Genomic DNA, 18946 nt, shown 5'->3' on the forward strand with positions numbered 1-18946 from the left:
TAACGGGCACAAGGTGACCAGGGCAGATGGGAGGGGGCTGTTTCCCTCCCTCCGGCCCCCCACCCCTCTTAGAGTGGGTCAGCCTGCCCTCCCCACCCAGTTCAAGGGCCCTTCACGCAAGGTTGGCTGATGGTGAACCCCCAGGGTGGGGGCAGGGGAATGGCCAGTGTGGGGGCTGCAGGAACTGAGGGGGCTGGAGGGAGATGACTAGTCAATCATGACCAGCCCACCAACCTTTCCTCAGCCCCAGGCAATACCAAGGCCACAAATCACCAGGAAGCGGTTGTGTAAGCAGCTTTGCAAGCCTAATGGAATAGCAGGAGGCCCGGGGAGGCCATAAAAATTCAATCAGGAGGAGTTTCCATCGTGGCGCAGTGGTTAACGAATCTGACTAGGAACCATGAGGTGGCAGGTTCGATCCCTGGCCTTGCTCATTGGGTTAAGGATCTGGCATTGCCGTGAGCTGTGGTGTACATCACAGACACGGCTTGGATCTGGCGTTGCTGTGCCTGTGGCGTAGGCTGGCGACTATAGCTCCGATTCGACCCCTAGCATGGGAACCTCCATATGCTGTGGGTTTGGCCCTAGAAAAAACAAAACAAAAAAAAAGCATTTCAATCAGCCTGGCTAACCAGATGCCCAACTAACCTCTTGTGTGAATGCAGTGAGGCTGGTGCAGGGCGAGGGAGGGCTATGGGGAGGGGCCCCAGGGTGGGACACTGCCACCAGTCCCAGCCACGCGCCTCTGGAGCCTTAGCTCCAAGTTCCTCTGGGACATCCAGGGGTCCGACTTTTTCCTCTGATATAGATGGGGGAGCAGTGAGGTCCCCTGAGGAGGTCTCACTCCTGGTGCAGAAGGAGGGGCTGTCCACAGGGTACCTTAACCAGAGGTAGCTGACCCCACCCTACAGGGTCAGAGTCCAGCTTCTAAAGACCCCGGCCCCGGCAGGGACAGTGCCAGGCCAGAACCTGCCCGGAGCTTGGAGGAAAAGATGGGCAAGGCCTGGGCTGTCTGGGGACCAGGGTTGGGGGGTGGGACAGTAATTCAGGGCACAGGCATAGCCATTACATTAATGCCACTTACTCCCTGTGACTTAGCCTCTCTGGGCCTTAATTTCTACTTTGGAACGCGACAGGAGCCACTGCAGAGCACCGCTGAAAGGACCAAGGGGTACAAATTCACACCAAGCGCTGAACTCGGTGCCTGCCTGCAGTGCGGGCTCCAACGCTATTATTCTGTGGGTGTGAATTTACCCCTTGCGTCGAGTCCCTGGACCACAGACCTAGTCCTGAGCTTGGAGGGACTGAGCTCATTCCAGGGAACTTGGCCAAAGGCAGGGGTTTGTGCAGAAAAAGGAATTCTGAACTAATCGGGAAGCTGGGTGCTCCGTGAGCCACTGAAACCAGGGATCCGCAGCCCTGGCCCTGCGGTCTTTCTGGGCCAGTTAGTCCCCATCGTGGGGGACAGTCCTGTGCCTTGTAGGGTGTTTGGCAGCGTCCCTGGCCTCCACTCAGGAAAGTCAGTAGCTCTGCCTAGGTCTGTTATCCACATATGTTTCCAGATGTTGCTAAATGTCCCCGGGGGAGGGTGGGGAAGCTTCCCCCACCCCATCCCTGTTGAGAAACACTGGGCTATGAGTGTGAGTGAGGGGGTTGGGGAGTGGGACGTAGAGGAGGGGTCTGCAGGGCTGGCCCCTCACAGTGCTAGTTTTTTTTGTTTTTTTTTTTTAGGGCCACGCCTGTTGCATAGGGAAGTCCCTGGGCTAGGGGTTGAATCAGAGCTGCAGCTGCTGGCCTACACCACAGCCCCAGCAACACGGGATCCTTTAACCCACGGAGCGAGACCAGGGATCGAACCCACATGGATCCCATGGATACTAGTCAGGTTCTTATCCAGCGGAACTACAGCGGGAACTCCATAGTGCTACTTTTCTTGCAGGGAAAAGCCCATGGCTGGGCCTGCCACCCATGTTGCTGCCCCCATGCTGTTCCTCGCCCTCCTGCTGCTTCTGGAGCTGAGCCTGGCCAGCTCCCTGGGACCTGGAAGCTCTGCTCAGAACCTTCCCGAGAATCACATCGACCTCCCAGGCCCAGCACTGTGGACGCTCCAGGCCAGCCACCACCGCCGGCGGGGCCTGGGCAGGAAGGAGCGGGGCCCAGGCATGCCTGGCCGGGCCCTGGATGGAGCTGTGGTCACCGCCACCAGACAGGCCTCCAGGCTGCCAGAGGCAGGGGGGCCACTGCCTGGACAGAGCCCTGCAGGCCTGCTGCAGAGCCAAGATCTGCTGGCAGGGCTGATGCTGCCATACCCTGAAAAGGAGAGCCGGTCTCCAGGGTCAGAGAGGGTGAAGAAACGTGGCAGGGAGCACAAGAGACGGAAGGAGAGGTTGAAACTGCACCGAGGTAGCTGGAGGTCTGCCAAGGGGTGGGGCCCTGCCATGAAAGGGAGGGGCGGGGTGGGGGCAGCAGGGAGAGTCTTCAGCCCCACAAGGCCAAGGGGACTTCAGAGGCAGGACAGGGAGGAGGTGTCAGTGACGAGAGGTCCCTGGGAGGACATCCGCAGGCCCCGTGCGGGCAGGTAGAGAACACCCAGAAGAAGGGTGGGGTGTTCCTGGAGTCGGGGGTGGGGGCGGGCGGACCTAGTAAGAAGAGGAAGCTAGGAAAGGCCTGGGGGTGGAGCGTGGGAGCAGGAGAAGGATATGTGGCCATGGGAGCACAGTCTTATCAATAGATCATCCTCCTAAATCAGGAAGTTCCACCTTGTGTCTGACCTAAATCCATCCTACTCTAAGGCCCGAGTTGAGATGGGACAACTCCGTGTCTTCCAAGCACATCACTTAATCAACTCTGAAGCACGGAGCAAAGGCTGAGAGCCTAGACTCTGAACCCAGATCTGTCCACATTCAGATCCTCAGTCCACCACTCACTGGCAAGTCGCCTCAGTTTCTCCTTCGACAAAATGAGGGTAATGGCCCCGCCTACCCTCAGTAGAGATTCAGAGACGGCTAGGTATCCAGGTATCCAGGTATCCAGGGTACTTAGAATGGCGCCTGGCACCTGTCTAAGGGGCCAGTGGGCAGTGGTTGTTACTAGTCAATTGTCAGCTTGTTCGTGATGCTGAATCAGTGTTCTCCGACCTGGACACGGCTGTCGCGTCATTATTTCTTCTGGCTCTGCCCTGTCTGTCTTATGGGAGCCCCTCTAGTCCTTCTTGCCTTCCTCTACGTTTCTTCCACATTCCCGAATCCCCTGTGAGCCGAGCCGGCCCTGGCCCCAGCCTCCCTCTTCCTTTGCCCATCCAGTCTCTGAGCAAACATGTTCCAGCAGCTCCGCACCGCCAGCTCCTCCCCGATCCTCCACCCCACCCAGCCCTGAGCCCTCACAGGCAACCGCACCTTCCAGGTCTCTTCATGTGACAAGACTGCCTCTAGGGGCAGGCCGAGTGCCCCGGGCCTGGGGCAGGGCAGGAGTTGGGTAATGGGGCCTCAGTCCCCTCTGCACACAGCTGGGGCTCGCTTCACTGCCAGGTCTACTGAGACCCCCCCGCCCCCGCAGCAGATGGACAGAACACAGTCAGGGGAGGGGGCCTGGCTGAGATGCTCAGGCTCCCAGCCCTGGGGATCATGTGTCAGATTGGGATGCAGGTGCCGGCATCCTTGACAACAAAGTCAGTGGCCCGAGGACCCAGCCCCACTCCAGCCCCAGCTCTAGCGGACCAGTGGGGCCCTCCTAGGAGAGGAGCGAAGGGAGGAGGGGACAGCAGAGGCCCAGAGGCCAGGCCCAGCCCTGTGGACCAGCTGTGAGGCCTCAGGCTCGTGGAGCCTCAGTTTTCTTCTGTAAAATGCACGGAGAAGATTCAGTGGTGCCTCTTTCTCTTCTCTGGAATTTGGTTCTGGAGAGTAGGGTGGCCCCAACAGACCCCACCACCTTAAAGTCAGATCTTGCCTGAGAAAAAGAGGCAAGGGCGAGCCTGGGCCCTTGAGTTTTTCTCAAAGCTCCCTGGTTCCCGACCACCCCCGACCCCACACGGTCTCCCCTTCACACTCATCCCACCCCATGCTCATGTGTCTTGGAGGGCAGCATCCATGGTTAAAGTATTGACTTTGGGTTGGAATTCAGACTAGCTGTGTGCCCTCAAGCAAGTTGCCTAACCTCTCTGTGCTTCATTTTCCTTCCCTGTAGAAGAGGCTGGAAGAGTACCTACCTCCCTGAGCTCCTGCTAAGGTTAGGTGAAAGAATGCTTGCAAAGCAGGACTCAGCACACAGCACAGTCCTGGCCCACAATAAACGGTCATTATTACCACCTAGGAAGCTCTCACCTCCCTGCCTCCTCAGAGACTTCTCCCCTACTTCAGCCTCATCACGTTGCTCCCCTACTGAAACTCTACCTCATCCAGGAAGCTTTCCACGATTAATTCTACTAGGTTTCATTTGTGGTTCTTACACCCCTGGCCGCACCCAACCAACCCAGACTTGGAATTACTGGAATGTTCTCTAAAGGGAGAATCCTGGGCCCTCCCCGGCAACACTCAAATTCATCTAAGACATCCCCCCTCGTCCTGCCCCCGGGTTTCTTGTTTCCACCTCCCCAGGAAGCTGGGTAGGAGGAAATTGGTTGAGCCCAGAGCTTGCCATGGGGTTCCTGCCCCCCACCCCTTGTTCACAGCAGGTTGGTGCCGATATGGGGAGGGAGCAGATAAAGTCCCTGTGTTTCCTGCTCCTTGTGTCAGGCCGAGCCTTGGTCAGAGGTCCCAGCTCCCTGATGAAGAAGGCGGAGTTGTCAGCAGACCAGGCTCCAGATGCCAACACAGAGGACTCCTCTACCAGCCTGGCTCCCACCCTACTCTACCTAAGCACCTATGAGGCAGCACCTGCCACAGAAGAATCCCTGATCCTGCCTGTCACATCTCTTTGGCCCCAGGTAAGGGGCCCAGGATGGCCTCAGATGGTGTCATGCAAATCTTTCTTAGTACATTTAGGGTGACTGAGGCAGGAGCCAGAGGGAGGTGGTCTAGGCCAGCAGTGGGCTGAATGGAAGCCAGGTCTTCTTTTTTTGGGGTCGTGCCTGCAGCATGCGGAAGTTCCCGGGCCAGGGATCGAACCCGTGCCACAGAAGTGACAACACCAGATCCTTACCTGCTAGGCCACCAGAGAAGTCCCTAAACCAGTTCTGATGCCCATCCAGCCCAGTTCTGGCCAGTGGGCATGCCATCTAGGGAGGGCTGTCCAGGCAGTGGTCCTAAGCCAGGGCCAGCTCAGCACCCTGGTGTCTGCATCTACCAGAGCAAGCCTCTCAGGGAAGTTTGTATGTACCAAAAGGCCCAGAGAATTATAGTTTTTAATATCATGTCCTGGGAGTTTCCAGGACTCAGCAGAAACGAATTTGAATAGTATCCATGAGGACACAAGTTCAATCCCTGGCCTCACTCAGTGGGCTAGGAATCTGGCATTGTTGTGAGCTGTGGCATAGGTCAAAGACGTGGCTCAGCTCTGGCGTTGCTGTGGCTGTGGTGCAGGCTGGCAGCTGTAGCTCTGATTCGACCCCTAACCTGGGAACCTCCATATGCCGCAGGTTTGACTCTAAAAAGCCAAAAAAAAAAAAAAAAAAAAAAGCCCCATAATCAGGAGTTCCCGTCTTGGCTCAGCGGTAACGAACCCGACTAGAATCCATGAGGACTCAGGTTCGACCCCTGTCCTCAATCAGTGGGTTAAAGGATCCTATGTTGCTGTGGCTGCAGCATAGGTCAGCTGCTGCAACTGATTCAACCTCTAGACTGGAAACGTGTATCTATAAATGCCTCTGGTGCAGCCCTAAAAAGGCAATAAAATAAAATAAAGATAAGACAAAGAAAAGAAAAGAGAGTTCCCGTCGTGGCGCAATGGTTAACGAATCTGACTAGGAACCATGAGGTTGAGGGTTCGATCCCTGGCCTTGCTCAGTGGGTTAACGATCCAGTGTTGCCGTGAGCTGTGGGGTAGGTTACAGATGCGGCTCAGATCCCACGTTGCTATGACTCTGGTGTAGGCTGGCAGCTACAGCTCCGATTAGACCCCTAGTCTGGGAACCTCCATATGCCACGGGAACGGCCCAAGAAATGGCAAAAAGACCAAAAAGAAAAAAAAAAAAAAAGGAAGAAAGAAAAGATCCGAGTGATCCAGAATTAACAAGCTTTAGTTAACACTTTGATCCATCTGCTTCAAATCTTTGAAAAGGATCTGGGGGTGGAGGGGGGCGTCAAGCAAGCAGACGAGGCAAATGCAGTCGTTATTGGTGAGTCTAGGTGGAGGGTGTTTATTCTCGCAATTAACAAGACATGCGTCATTGCACCTCTTCTGTGGCTTTGAAATTTTTTCAAAATAAAATCATTGAGAATGCTTGATAAAGCATATATGTAGAAGAAATAAAATAAACTTTTTTTTTTTTTTTTTTTTTTTTACTTTTTGGCCATGTCCGCAGCATATGGATAATAAGGATATTTCCAGGCCAGGGATCGAACCCGCACCACAGCTGTGACCCCAGCCACAGCAGTGACAATGTTGGATCCTTAACCTGCTGAGCCATCAGAATCCCTTGAAAGTCTGATAAAGCAATGGGCCATCTCTGAAGCATACATGGTTCCACGTATTGTCTTGGGGCCCCTGAAGCCCATCTGTTGAGACCCCAGCCCAGTGCATCCTACTCTGTGCAGATCCAGCCCTGAAACCGCTGGCCAGGGCTTCGAGTGGAACTGTGCTGTGGCCTCAAGGGTGCCATGGAGAGCTGATCATTTCTGCAGGGGAGCGAAGGGGTGGGGAGCGAGCAGCTGGGCTTCCTCCTGAGCCCACCCCCCAGAGATCTGCATAGGCTGCCTATAGACACCATCCTGAGGTGGGGCGGCTGCTCTGGGAGGAAACTGCCAAAGTAGGCTTTACAGCAGAAGCCCCAGGTGGCTGCCCCAGTGTCCCTGGGCTGGGACTCCAGGCTGTCCAGAGAATGAGCTGGTCTCCGAGGAGTCCCTCCTTGGCCCACTGGCCCTGGGACCCCATGTTTCTTCTTCCACCTGTTGGGATCTTCATGCTTCGTCCCCTCCACCTCCCTCTGCAGGCTCAGCCCAGGCCTGACGGCGAGGTGATGCCCACACTGGACATGGCCTTGTTTGACTGGACCGATTATGAAGACTTAAAGCCTGCGGTCTGGCCCTCTGCGAAGAAGAGAGGTACCTCCACCCACCCCTGCGCTGGGTGTTCTCCCCTCCCCCAGCATCTGCTGGGTTGGGGGCCTTGATGGGTTCTGCTTGACCTACAGACATCCAAAGTTTGGGGGAGGGCATGGATTCTATAATGGAACAGACACTCGAAATGGAAATGCTGCTTTCTGGAAGTTCCCATCATGGCTTATTGGGTTAAGAACCTGGCTAGTATCCACAAGGATGCAGGTTCGATCCCTGGCCCCGCTCAGTGGGTTAAGGATCCGGCATCGCCACAAGCTGCAGTGTAGGTCATAGATGTGGCTTGGATCTGGCATTGCTGTGGCTGTGGCTGTGGCGTCGGCCGGCAGCTGTAGCTCCCGTTCAACCCCTAGCCTAGGAACCTCCATATGCGGTAGGTTCAGCCCTGAAAAAAAGGAAAAAAAAAAAAAAAAAAAAAAAGAGGAGATGCTGCTCCCTGAAAGTTCCCTTGTGGCACAGTAGGTTAAGGATCCCATGTTACTGCAGCTGTGGCACAGATCACAGCTGCAACCCGAGGGCTATCCTTGGCCTGGGAACTTCCACACATGCCAAAAGTGCAGCAAAAAAAAAAAAAAGAAAAGAAAAGAAAAAAGAAAGAGAGAAAAAGTTAGGAAATACTGCTCTCAAGTCCTCATCACACATCAAATGCTTTCCACATAGCGAATTATTAAACCTGGAAAAAAAAAAAGTTAGGTTTGTTCTGGTATTGATACCACTTTAGAGAAGAGAGAACTGAAGCAGGGTTGTATGGTGCCTTATCTAAGCCACCCTGCGGGAGTGGCAATGTGGACACTCTGACCGTGGTGGCCTGTGCGTAATCTCTCTGTCCTGCTGAGCCTCAGCCCCTGACGACAGGTCCTCTTGTCCCCAGAGAAGCAGCGGGGTAAGCTCTCCAGTGATGGGAACGAAACATCACCAGCTGAAGGGGAGCCTTGCGACCATCACCAGGACTGCCTGCCAGGTACCCAACCAGCATCGTATTGGAGGCACTATGCCGGGGGGCGGGGGGAAACCTGGGTGGGGGTGGGGGATGGGGTAGGTGTTCCCAGACACGCTTTCAGGACCCGTTAGGGATGGTAAATGATGCCAACCGCCGCTGCCACTTTACTGAGAGTTGCTGTCCTACTTTATTCTGTTTGATCCTCACGGCTGCACAGAGAAAGGGACCCTGTCATTCCCAATTTTCAGGCTAAGAAATTGAGGCTCTGAGAGGCCAAGTGTTTCAGCTGAGGTCACACAGCCAGGAGTGGCTCAAACCTGGGTTTACCTGGTTCTGAACCACCCACGCTGCCTTAAGTTGGTATACACTGCTCTCTGCTTCTCCCTCCTCAAGTCTGGTTGAGCTTAATTCTGTCCTGTTGCATCACGACTGCTGGGCTTCCAGGGCTGGTTTGCTAACATCCTGACCTGTTCAGCTGCTGAGTCCATCAGGACAGTCTGAAAACAGGGGCCCCGGAGTTTTGATGGATGGCCTAGACGGCTGGCCCTTGACTGGGTCAGTCGGAACTGGGAAGCCGATACTGAGGTGGAGTTAGAAGTGCAGGAGGGGAGTTCCCATTGTGGCTTAGTGGGTTAAGGACCCGACATAGTGTCCATGAGGACGCAGGTTCAATCCTTGGCTTTGCTCTGTGGCTTAAGGATCCCAAATTGCCCCAAACTGCAGCTTGGATCCCACTTTGTTGTGACTGTGGTGTAAGCTGGCAGCTGCAGCTGCGATTTGACCCCTGGCCTGGAATCTTCCATTTGACCTACTGGCAGGTGCAGCAGTAAAAAAATAAAAAATTAAAAAATTTTTTTTAAAGTGCAGGAGGTTTTTCTGGGGGTGGTGGTGGGGAAGGCCAGGGAGTGATAAAAGTGGGAGGAAGCAGGGATAAAAGTGGGAGGAAGCAGGAGACTGCGGAGCAGCCAGCCCAATAGGAAATTCCAGAGCAAAAATTCCCTGTTAGAAGAGGCCCACTCTGGGCAGAAAAGGCCAGACCCTGGCACTCCCTCCGAGCCAGGATTGTCCTGCTCAGGAACACTGTGGTATATCAGTCAGGGGGCTCCTGCAGGTGTTAACAGCTGGAGGCTGGCAACTGATGGCTGTCTTGGCTGATGGACAGCAAGTGATTTCCAGGTAGAGATCCCAGGGACATGCCTCCCAGCACTTGAAAGTTTGTTTGTTATATGGCCTCACCTGTGGCATATGGAAGTTCCCAGCTAGGGGTCTAATCAGAGCTCTAGCTGCCAGCCTACGCCACAGCCACAGCAATGCCAGATCCGAGCCACATCTGAGACCCCACAGCTCTCGGCAACGCTGGATCCTTAACCCACTGAGCGGGGCCAGGGATCGAACCCACGTCCTCATGGAGACCAGTCTAGTTTGTTACCGCTGAGCATGAGGGAACTCCCCAGCACTTGTTAATTCAGGAGCTGGAATATTCTACAGAACAGCAACTGAACCAGCAGTGTGAAGCATGTAAGCCAGACCACCAGCACCTCAACAGGCTGTTTCCTTTTCAAACCATTGTTTTCGCTCTGAGCAGAAAGAAAAGGCTCATGTTTGGGCCAACTGGTCAGTGGCTGTGAGAGCTGGCTCCACTGGTGGGCGAGGCCATGCCTGGGGGCTGCCTCCTGGTTGGGGGGGTGGGGGGTGGGCTTCCGTTTTCCCATCTGTTGAAAGATGGGCTTCAATGAGCCATCCCTGAGGCTTCTGCCAGCTCTACGCTGACTCCACACCTGGCCACCCCTAGCGGTTTCACCCACGCTCCGGGGAGGGGATCCCAAAGCGCCCTCGCTCCTCCCATGATCAATCAATTGTCCATCTGGGGCAGCTGGGATTTCTGCCACCGCCCCACCTCCCGGGGGTGGGGGCATTGGCCGTGACATCCTGCGGTGGTTCCGGCTGGGAGCCTCGCACACCAGATGGCCCACCCTGCCAGAGAGATGATGGATCTCCAGTCCCGTGGGAGCGTGTGCAGGGTGGCGGAGAGGGTCCGCTGGGCACGGCTGACCACGTGTGCTTGCCCTACGGGTAGGGACCTGCTGCGACCTCCGGGAGCACCTGTGCACGCCCCACAACCGAGGCCTGAACAACAAATGCTTTGATGACTGCATGTGCGCGGAAGGTGAGCCTGCCGCTGGGGTATGGGGCGTGGGGCTCCCCGGGTGCCGAGAACCTCACAACCCTCCTTTCTCCTGGAAGCTGGGGCGGGCAGAGCAGGGGGGGCGGGAGGATCCCTGGGGAGCCCAAGACGCCAGCAGGAACAGCTTTGCTCGGTGCCTCCCCAATCTGTGAACTCATTTAGTCTCCATTCCTGGCATTGTTGCTCAGATTTGCTTTTCTCACCTCTTGAAATACAAGCTGGCACCATCTCCCCCGATCTGGAAGCAGGAGAAGCAAGGAGAGATGGGATGTATCGTTGAAAAGAAGATTAAACCTGAGAAGACTGGTGCTTTCACACCAGAATTCTATCCCACAGGAGCCCTTCCAAGTGTGATAACAAGGGGTGGGTGGGTGGAGTCCCCAGGAAAGGATGTACTTGCCCAGCTACCTCTCTACTGCCTCGGAGCTCCCACCTGGAGCAGTACGTGCCCTCCTGCCCAGGTGTGCCCAGCTGTCTGCTAACCCCTTTACCCGTTATCCCCTTAAGGCTCACAACCATCCTGGAAAGGGAGAGATTATTCTCCCCATTTTATAGGAGGGCAAACTGAGGCACAGGAAGGTTAAGTGACTTACCCAAACTTACACAGCTAGAAAAGTACTGGAATAGTTTAAATTTTGTATTCTGAAATTTTTCAAACACATATTGGTAAGGAACCCCCCTTGGCATTACCCAGCTTCCATAATTATCACTCATGGCCAGTCTGTGCTGCCCCTCCCATCCTGTTCCCTGTTCCATTCGGATGCCAGGAAACCTCCCGAGGACCAGGAGTCCTGAGGACTTCTGAGAAATTCCAAAATTCAACATTCATGTCCCAGGGCTGAAGTCCAGTCATCTAGGCCAACCTGGGTTCTTAGAGGGTTCAGGAAGGGCTTCTGCAGCCACCAACTACCTCTGGTCATGATGCCCTGTCTCCTCCCAAGTGTCCGTTGTGTGGCCACAGGTCTGAAAGCCCAGTGACCCAGGTGGTTAAGTTCTAGACCCTGAAAGCATGAACTTCACAGCAATTCTTTTATTCTCTTGAGAGTGATATATGAGGATCTTAAATTGCTGAGGGCCTCCTTTCTTCCTGTGGTCACTCCTTACCAACATGTAGGGGTCTCTCAGGCCACACTGACGTCTCTCCCATCTTCCAACTGCTGATCAGGAGGATGTGGCCTTCTGCGGCCTTAAATGAAAAATGTCTACCATGTATATCGGGGGATGCTCGTGGCCATGATAGAGAGAGCCACAGCCAGGAAGCCTCCTCCCCCCTGGAGGATGAGGAGGGCTGTGCCTATTTTAATTAGGGTGGTCAAGGAGGGGCCCTTTGAGACCTGAAGGCTGTGAAAGAGCCAGGTATGCAAAGAGCTTCAGGAAGGGATTTCTGGCCATGAGAATGGCAAGTGCAAAGGCCCTGGGGCCCAAAATGGCTGGGTATGTGAGAAAAAGTTAGAAGACTGGGTGTGGCTGGAATTAATGAGGAGGGGAGTGGGAGGTGGAGCAAGCAGACTGATCCTGGAGGGCCTTCTAAGCCGGGGTAGGAAGTTCAGATTTCTTTTTCTTTTCTTTTCTTTCTTTCTTTCCTTCTTTCTTTTTTTTTTTTTTTTTTCGTCTTTTATCTTTTTAGGGTTGCACCCGCAGCCTGTGGAGGTTCCCAGGCTAGGGGTCTAATCGGAGCCGTGACCGCCAGCCTATGCCAGAGCCACAGCAACGCCAGACCCAAGCCGTGTCTGCAACCTACACCACAGCTCACAGCAATGCTGGATCCTTAACCCACTGAAGGAGGCCAGGGATCGAACCCGCAACCTCATGGTTCCTACTTGGATTCGTTTCTGCTGCACCACGACGGGAACGCCTCAGATTTCTTTTTGAGAACATGGGAACTTTTATAGGGGAGGGCAGAATCTGCATCCCTTAGATAGACTTTTTTTTTTCTTCCTTTTCCAGGGCCACACACATGGCATATGGAGGTTTCCAGGCTAGGGGTCTAATCAGAGCCGTAGCCGTTGGCCTACACCACAGCCACAGCAACACCGGATCTTTAACCCACTGATCAAGGCCAGGGATTGAACCCGAAATCTCATGGTTCCTAGTCGGATTTGTTAACCATTGAGCCACGACGGGAACTCCAATAATAGACTGTTTTTAAGAGCAGTTTTAGGTTTACACAAAGATTGCTAGAAAATACTGAGTTCTCATATGCTGCTCCCTCCAGCCCCCGTTTCCTATTATTATCTTTCATTAGCGTGGTACACCTTGTACAAATGATGAACCAATATCGATATGTTACTATTATATTAACTAAAGTCCATAATTTACATTACGGTTCACGCTTGGTGTTGAACATTCTATGGGTTTTGACAAATGCATAGACATGTACCCACCACTATAGTATCACCCAGAATAGGTTCATGGCCCTAAATATCCCCTGTGCTCCATCTGTTCACTCTTTTCTCACTCTGATGATTCTCTTTTTAAATCGGATGATTCTCTTTTTAAAGCCCATTCAGGCTGCTGGGCGTGGGGAGCGATGGGTTGGTTGTAGGGCGGAAAAGAGAAGAGGGTGGTGGTGAGAGGAGGGGATCCCAGAGGGTGGGGGGAGCTGGCTGGTGGCACCTCTGACCCCCTTGCCTCTCTTCGCTCAGGGCTCCGCTGCTATGCCAAATTCCACCGGAACCGCAGGGTAACACGGAGAAAGGGGCGCTGCGTGGAGCCGGAAACTGCCAACGGCGACCAGGGATCTTTCATCAACGTCTAGCAGCCCGCTTGCGCCAGGCGCCTCCCCACCCGCCTGGCGACTGAGCGCGGAAGTACTCGGGCATTTGTTTAGAACTAGCGGTGGCAGATTAAATTGCGGGACCGGATGACTGAGGCTGGAGCTCAGGCCCAGGACACTCAGCCCCCAGAGGCCGCCGAGCAGCATCACACCTGCCCCCACAGGGTGCATGGGAAACCCACATCCCCTGCGCATCCCGGAATCCGGGTTCTCCGCGATGGCAATGTCGAGAGTGCCCTCTACTGTCCAATAGCAGTACTGCAACAGCGTCAAGTTTAAAAAGGAAGCGGTTTCTGAGCTGGAAAAGAGTGAAAACTCCCTGAGAGATAGGGAACCCTGAGGGCGGGAGATGAGTACGGAAACACCTCCTATGTACCAGGCACTGTGCTAAACGCGGGGCATGCGTTATCGCCTTTATCACATGACCTTTTAAAAGTAGGCGTAATCACCATTTTACAGGTCAGGAAAGGGAGGCGGGGTTATGACTTGTCCAGGGTCTCAGATCAGTGCTCCTCAAGAATCCCCGGGGGATCTGGTGAAAATGCAGATTCCAACTCGGTCGATTCTGCATTTCCCACAAGCATGTTCAGGCTGCTGGACCAGGGGCTCCCTGAGAGGACCAGGTCCTAGGCAGTCAGGGGTGGAACTGGCATCTGAACCTGGGCCCCTCAAGCTCCGAGGCCCCCATCTATCCTCCTCCACAGCTCAGCACACATTCCAGGTTCTCCGTGGCTTTCGATGAGAGAAACTCGTATTCCCTGGGAGTCCCTTTTCCTGTGGTGAAACAGAATCTCTGTTCTCTTCCTTCCTGGGCAAAGGTGTATCATTTTTAAAACAACACAAAGTGTACATGAAGCACCTGTTTGCTTGTAAGGCATGACTTGGGCAGACCGGCCCCTGCCCTCTGGGAGTTTCTGAGACATGAAATGTTTGGGGGAAAAATGGTAATGACGTTCCTTTTTTCTGTGGCTCTGCTCACCTCGTCCTGGGACATGCTCCTTGGAGCTGCCTGGCAGCTGCCACCTCAGGGGTTCTTAGACTTTTGGAGTGCATGTCCTTTGAGAATCTAATGCAAGCATGGACTCAAAAAATACACACACTGGAGTTCCCGTTGTGGCTCAGCGGGTTAAGAAACCGACCAGTATCCATGAGGATGTGGGTTCAATCCCTGGCCTCACTTAATGGGTTAAAGGATCTGGCATTGCCATGGGCTGTGGTATAGGTTGCAGACATGGCTTGGATCTGGTGTTGCTGTGGCTGTGGCATCGGCTGGCAACTGCAGCTCCACTTTGACTCCTAGCCCAGGAACTTCTATGTGCTGTAGGTGCAGCCATATAAAATGCACACACACACACACACACACACACACACACACACACACTCACATCCCCCATGTGCACCCACTTTGCATTCACCTCAGTGGTTCCCAGGCCTCCCGGAGACCATCCCAGAACCCCCAGCCTACACTTCTGCCAGCAGAGCCCAGTGAGAACTTGGGGTACCTCTGAGATGCTTTCTGAAGCTAACCGCCCCCACAGGTCAGACCCTGATGCCCACCTGGAGCATCTCTCCCAGCAGATGTGGCTCCAGGGGCCACCTCAGGGAAAGCCACTTAAATCCCACACCCCTACCCCCACCCCTGGCATCGCACTTCTGGCCAACCCTCAGGTCCAGGGCAACCCAGGTTGCAAGCCTTCACCATCCAGATTCCTCGTGGGTCTGGACACTTGCCAGAGGGACCACGCCCGCAGGATGCCAGGGCTGTTTACTCCGCTGGGAAATCAGTCAGGGTCAAGGGTCCAGCACCAAGGAAAGCAGACAGATCTAGGAGAAACCAAATACGCTGGCTCTTTTCTCCCTATTCAAGTTTCAGGGGCCTGGAAATCTATCTTGGGGAGAGGAGGACCGAAAGAGATCAAAGCCGGCTATTTGCAAATTGAATCCACTAGGAGTTTTGTCTGTTTGAGACTAGACAAGGCCCACACTGTGTGTCTCAGATGGGGTGGCTGATTCGAGACCCTGATTGAACCCCAGGGAACCCAGGATTGCTTTTGCCTGAAGGGGCAGCGGTTAGGATGGCCTTGGGCCATCACTGATGGAAAACGCAGAAGTTCAGGTCAAATCCGAAAGCCCCAAGAACTCTCACTGCCTCCCAGGGGGGGTTCCAGGGCTAGAAATTCAAGGCCTTTTTGCCCTAGCTACTTCCAGTTTGCATTTGCAAAGGCTCAGTGGGTGGAATCCTCTTAACAGAGTTAGGGATAAAAGCCCTTTTCATGTTGTTAACTTCTCTGCCAGGAAGTTCCTTAGGTCTATCTTAAATTTCTTTTGCTAGTACAGAAGCCAATGTCCCCTAATCCAGGATTGGACAAACTTTTTCCATAAAGGCCCAGAGAAGTATTTTAGGCTGTGTTCCAATGAAATTGTTTAGGGACACAGAATTTTCACCTGTCACAGATGATTTTTTTCTTTTTTTCTTTTTTGGCCTCCTGGTGGCATATAGAGTTCCGAGCCACGTTGTGACCCGAGCCAAAGCTGCGACCACACCAGATCCTTAACCCACGGTGTCAGGCCGGGGATCAAACCTGCGTCCCAGCGCTCCCGAGGCACAGCTGATCCCAGTTGTGCCACAGCGGGAATTCCCAGGTGATTATTCTTTTGATTTTCTAAAACACATTTTAAAATGTGAAAACCTCTCTTCACTTGCAGACTACATAAAAACAGGCAGTGGGTTGGACCTTGGCTGCACATTAGAATGATCTGGGGAACTGTGGGGAAGATTCTGGTTTAACTGGCCCAGGTGGTGTCTGGGCATTTGCAAAGCATCCTGGCGACTGACCTGCACTGGGCCTGAGCCCCCTGCCCTGCGTGGAAGGGCAGCTGCTGGCCTCCTCTATGGCTCGCCATCTTGGTGACCTTAGGAAACTCAGTTAAGGTCTCTGTGCCTTGATTTCTTTATCTGTAAAATGGGGATAATAACTCACCCTTCCCAGGGGCATTGTAAGATGTAAATGCAAAATCCTTGCGACATGCTTAGAACAGTGCCCGGCACATAGCAAGCCCTCCGTGTGAACTAATTTATTTTCTAGGATGGTTTTAGTAGGTATTCTGGATTTTTTTTTTTTTTTTTTTTTTGGCAATGATTCATCACATACTCAGAGATCATTTTTAAAGCCACCATTCAGGCTCCTTCCCTAACGTGTGTCCCCTGGAACTCTGGGGGCGTGAGATGCTCCGTTGAAAAGAAGGGATGGGGTTCGTGGTCAAAGAGGTTTGGAAAACTGCTCTGGACTCAGCCCGAGGCAGCATGTACAGATCCTGGCCACCGAGGCAGAGTTGCAGGTGTCAGTGGCTTTGCAATAACAGGATCATGAGTTTCTAGAGATACCCGCCCCCCGGGGTGGGGGTAGGGGGCAAGCTACGCAGGAAGCCAAGTGGAAACCAATAGCTGCTGAGCTGGTCACCGGTGCCCCCTGCATTCCTCCTGCGGGAACCTTCCAGCCGTTCCCCAGAGGTACCCGGCGTTCCCACAGGGCTGCCTGGCTGTGATTTGTCTGGCGATGCCAGGAGTGGCTCCTGAGCCTGCTGGGAATGGGCAAAGGGTCTGAAGACATGAGAGCCACGCCGCGTGGGAAAGTGACAGCTGCACCTGCCCCTTAAGGAGTCATCCAGCCACAAGTCACCTCCCAAAGCCACCACTGAGAGAGCCACAGGTGGATCCTTACTGCAAGCCATAGTCAAGCCGTCCAATAACAGCTTATGTTGAGATGGTGGACATCAACTCCAGGCAATGGGGTTCACTTTGCTGCTGGAGAGAGACAGTGACCATGCCTGTAACCTGCAAGGAACATGTTTCTAAAACAACAGAACAACAGGGGGAAAAAAGGGGTGCTGGGAGGGACAGAGGGAGGGGCCCAAAGAGCAAACAGACCACTGATGTTCCCCATTGGGGGTGTCATGGAGTTGAAAGGGGCACCACGGCCTCCGTGATGACCTTCACTGCCACGGGAGACAGGAGGGCGTGTGCTGGGGAGGGGTCGGCAGGACCAGGGGCTTCCATTGCAGGGAGTGTATTTTCAGAATTCTCATCAGGACAGAAGGGCTGATAGAGCATCGGCTGCCTCTTCTGGATGCAAGAGGCTGTCTAGTCCCTCCGACCTCGCCCTGTGGTCCAGGACCAGCAGCGGCCCATCACCTGGGAGCTTGGCCGAAATGTGGGATCCCCCTGCTGAACCAGAGTCTCCGGAGGTGGGTTTTCGCAAGTTCTCCAGGCCGTCCTTGTGCTCGTGTCTGGGATGCAGAGGGGGAGACAGGACAGTCGGACGGTCAGGGACATGTAGATATGCCTCGGGAGGCATCTGCGTTCAGATGCGAGTTGGCAAATCTGAGATCCGGTTTGCCTCGTTAAGAGCCAGTACTGGCAAACTTGCAGGCTCAGAGGCCCTGCCTCCTGGGCTGGAACTGGCCTTTATTTTTCAAAATTGTTTTTCCTTTTCAGATTCTTTTCCCATATAGACTATCACAGAATACTGAGTCCCCTGTGCTCTGCAGCAGGTCCCCTGGGCCAGGCCTTTAGTTTTAGAGGAAACCACGCGGAGCACCTGGGCCTGAGGCCTCTGTCACTGGGTTGTCTGACTCTTAGGAACTTCCCTGGGGGGGGGGGCTGCAGTTCCTCTTTAAGGTTTGGGGGCAGCAGGGGAGGGGGGAGGGCTATGCCCTTGTAGTCCTGTGATGGCGGGTTGCATGCGCTCTCTGGAGCTGTAAATAAAGACACCATGGTTAAGAAGCTGCCGTGTTCTCTCTCTCTGACAGGCCAGGAGGTGGTCTGTCTGTGTGGGCAGTGAGCACACACAGGGCGTTTGGGGGGGTGTCTCAAAGGCTGGTATTTCTCCAGCTCCTTATTCATCCGCTCCACCTCTTCCACTGAGCGTTTGCTCTGAGCTAAGCAGTCACCAGGCAGACAGAGTCTCTGCCCCCCCCGGACCACGTCACCAAGAGGTCCTTTACCCAGACCTCCTGGGTGGGAGTTTCACATTTGTATCTCCCTCCCATTTGGGCCAACTTAAGTCCCAAAGAGATGACAAGGCTGCCCCCCCGCCCCCCACAAGGCTGGCAGCCTCATTCTGGGCCTGGGTGGCCAAGTACGGAGAAAAGCAGATGCCACGTTTGGCAGAATGAGGAAGAACGAAATGCTGTCACTTGAGGCCAGGCCTGGGCATTCTTGAGAAATGGTGTGGCCTGGCTTAGTACCAGGAAGGACGTCTTTTATCACAGGGGCAGCTCCAGCCTGCACTGCCCATCTCCTCGGACCAGGCCCCCAAGCCTAGCTGATCAGAGAAAGGCTATGTTATGACTCTCAGTGACTCTATGTCCTAAAGCCAAGATAGGGCCCAGACTCTCGTGGGGCCACAAAAATGTGGGAGGCCCTTAAAGACCTGGGGTTCCCGTGGGGATCTCTGGGCCCAGGCACCTGCTGAGGGACTGGCGCCTGGGGCCTGGATGCAGAAAACCTCCTAATCCGGGGTTTCCTGCGATGCACCCCTGGGATGCCAGCATCAGGATGCTCTGGGGAGCAGACCTGGGTTTCTGAGTGCCACCCAGCCTTCGCACTCACAATCTCTAGGGGTGGGCTTGTGAATCTGCATGTATAATAGATGCTCCCCTCCCCCCCAGGTCTGAGAACTATGGCACCAAACTTCCTGAGAACTCACTTTCCCCACCTCCCCACTCCACGCCTCCACCCGCTCAGGCCCCAGGTAGCTGGCAAACTGCCCACTGGAGATGGGCCTCAGGATTCAAGCCCCTTCTTACAGCCATTGCAAGTCTCACCCTCTCTGTCC

General features: G+C 54.3%; 1 protein-coding gene across 1 annotated transcript in view; it reads left to right on the forward strand.

Moving 5' to 3' along the window:
* DRAXIN (dorsal inhibitory axon guidance protein) overlaps nucleotides 1-17892 on the forward strand; it is a 27948-nt gene extending 10056 nt beyond the window's left edge. The window contains exons 2-7 of the mRNA XM_021095333.2: nucleotides 1940-2403; nucleotides 4731-4921; nucleotides 7085-7196; nucleotides 8080-8169; nucleotides 10226-10315; nucleotides 12979-17892. Coding sequence (XP_020950992.1) covers nucleotides 1950-2403; nucleotides 4731-4921; nucleotides 7085-7196; nucleotides 8080-8169; nucleotides 10226-10315; nucleotides 12979-13091 — 1050 coding nt within the window. The 5' untranslated portion in view covers nucleotides 1940-1949 and the 3' untranslated portion in view covers nucleotides 13092-17892. The remainder of the gene's footprint in view (nucleotides 1-1939; nucleotides 2404-4730; nucleotides 4922-7084; nucleotides 7197-8079; nucleotides 8170-10225; nucleotides 10316-12978) is intronic.
* The last annotated feature ends 1054 nt before the right edge of the window (nucleotides 17893-18946 follow it).

Source organism: Sus scrofa, chromosome 6 (assembly GCF_054392235.1).
Source record: "Sus scrofa isolate SSC_HxYL_T2T_F1_AM1 chromosome 6, Sscrofa_HxYL_maternal_Yorkshire_Landrace_v2.0, whole genome shotgun sequence".
Classification (NCBI taxonomy): domain Eukaryota; kingdom Metazoa; phylum Chordata; class Mammalia; order Artiodactyla; family Suidae; genus Sus; species Sus scrofa.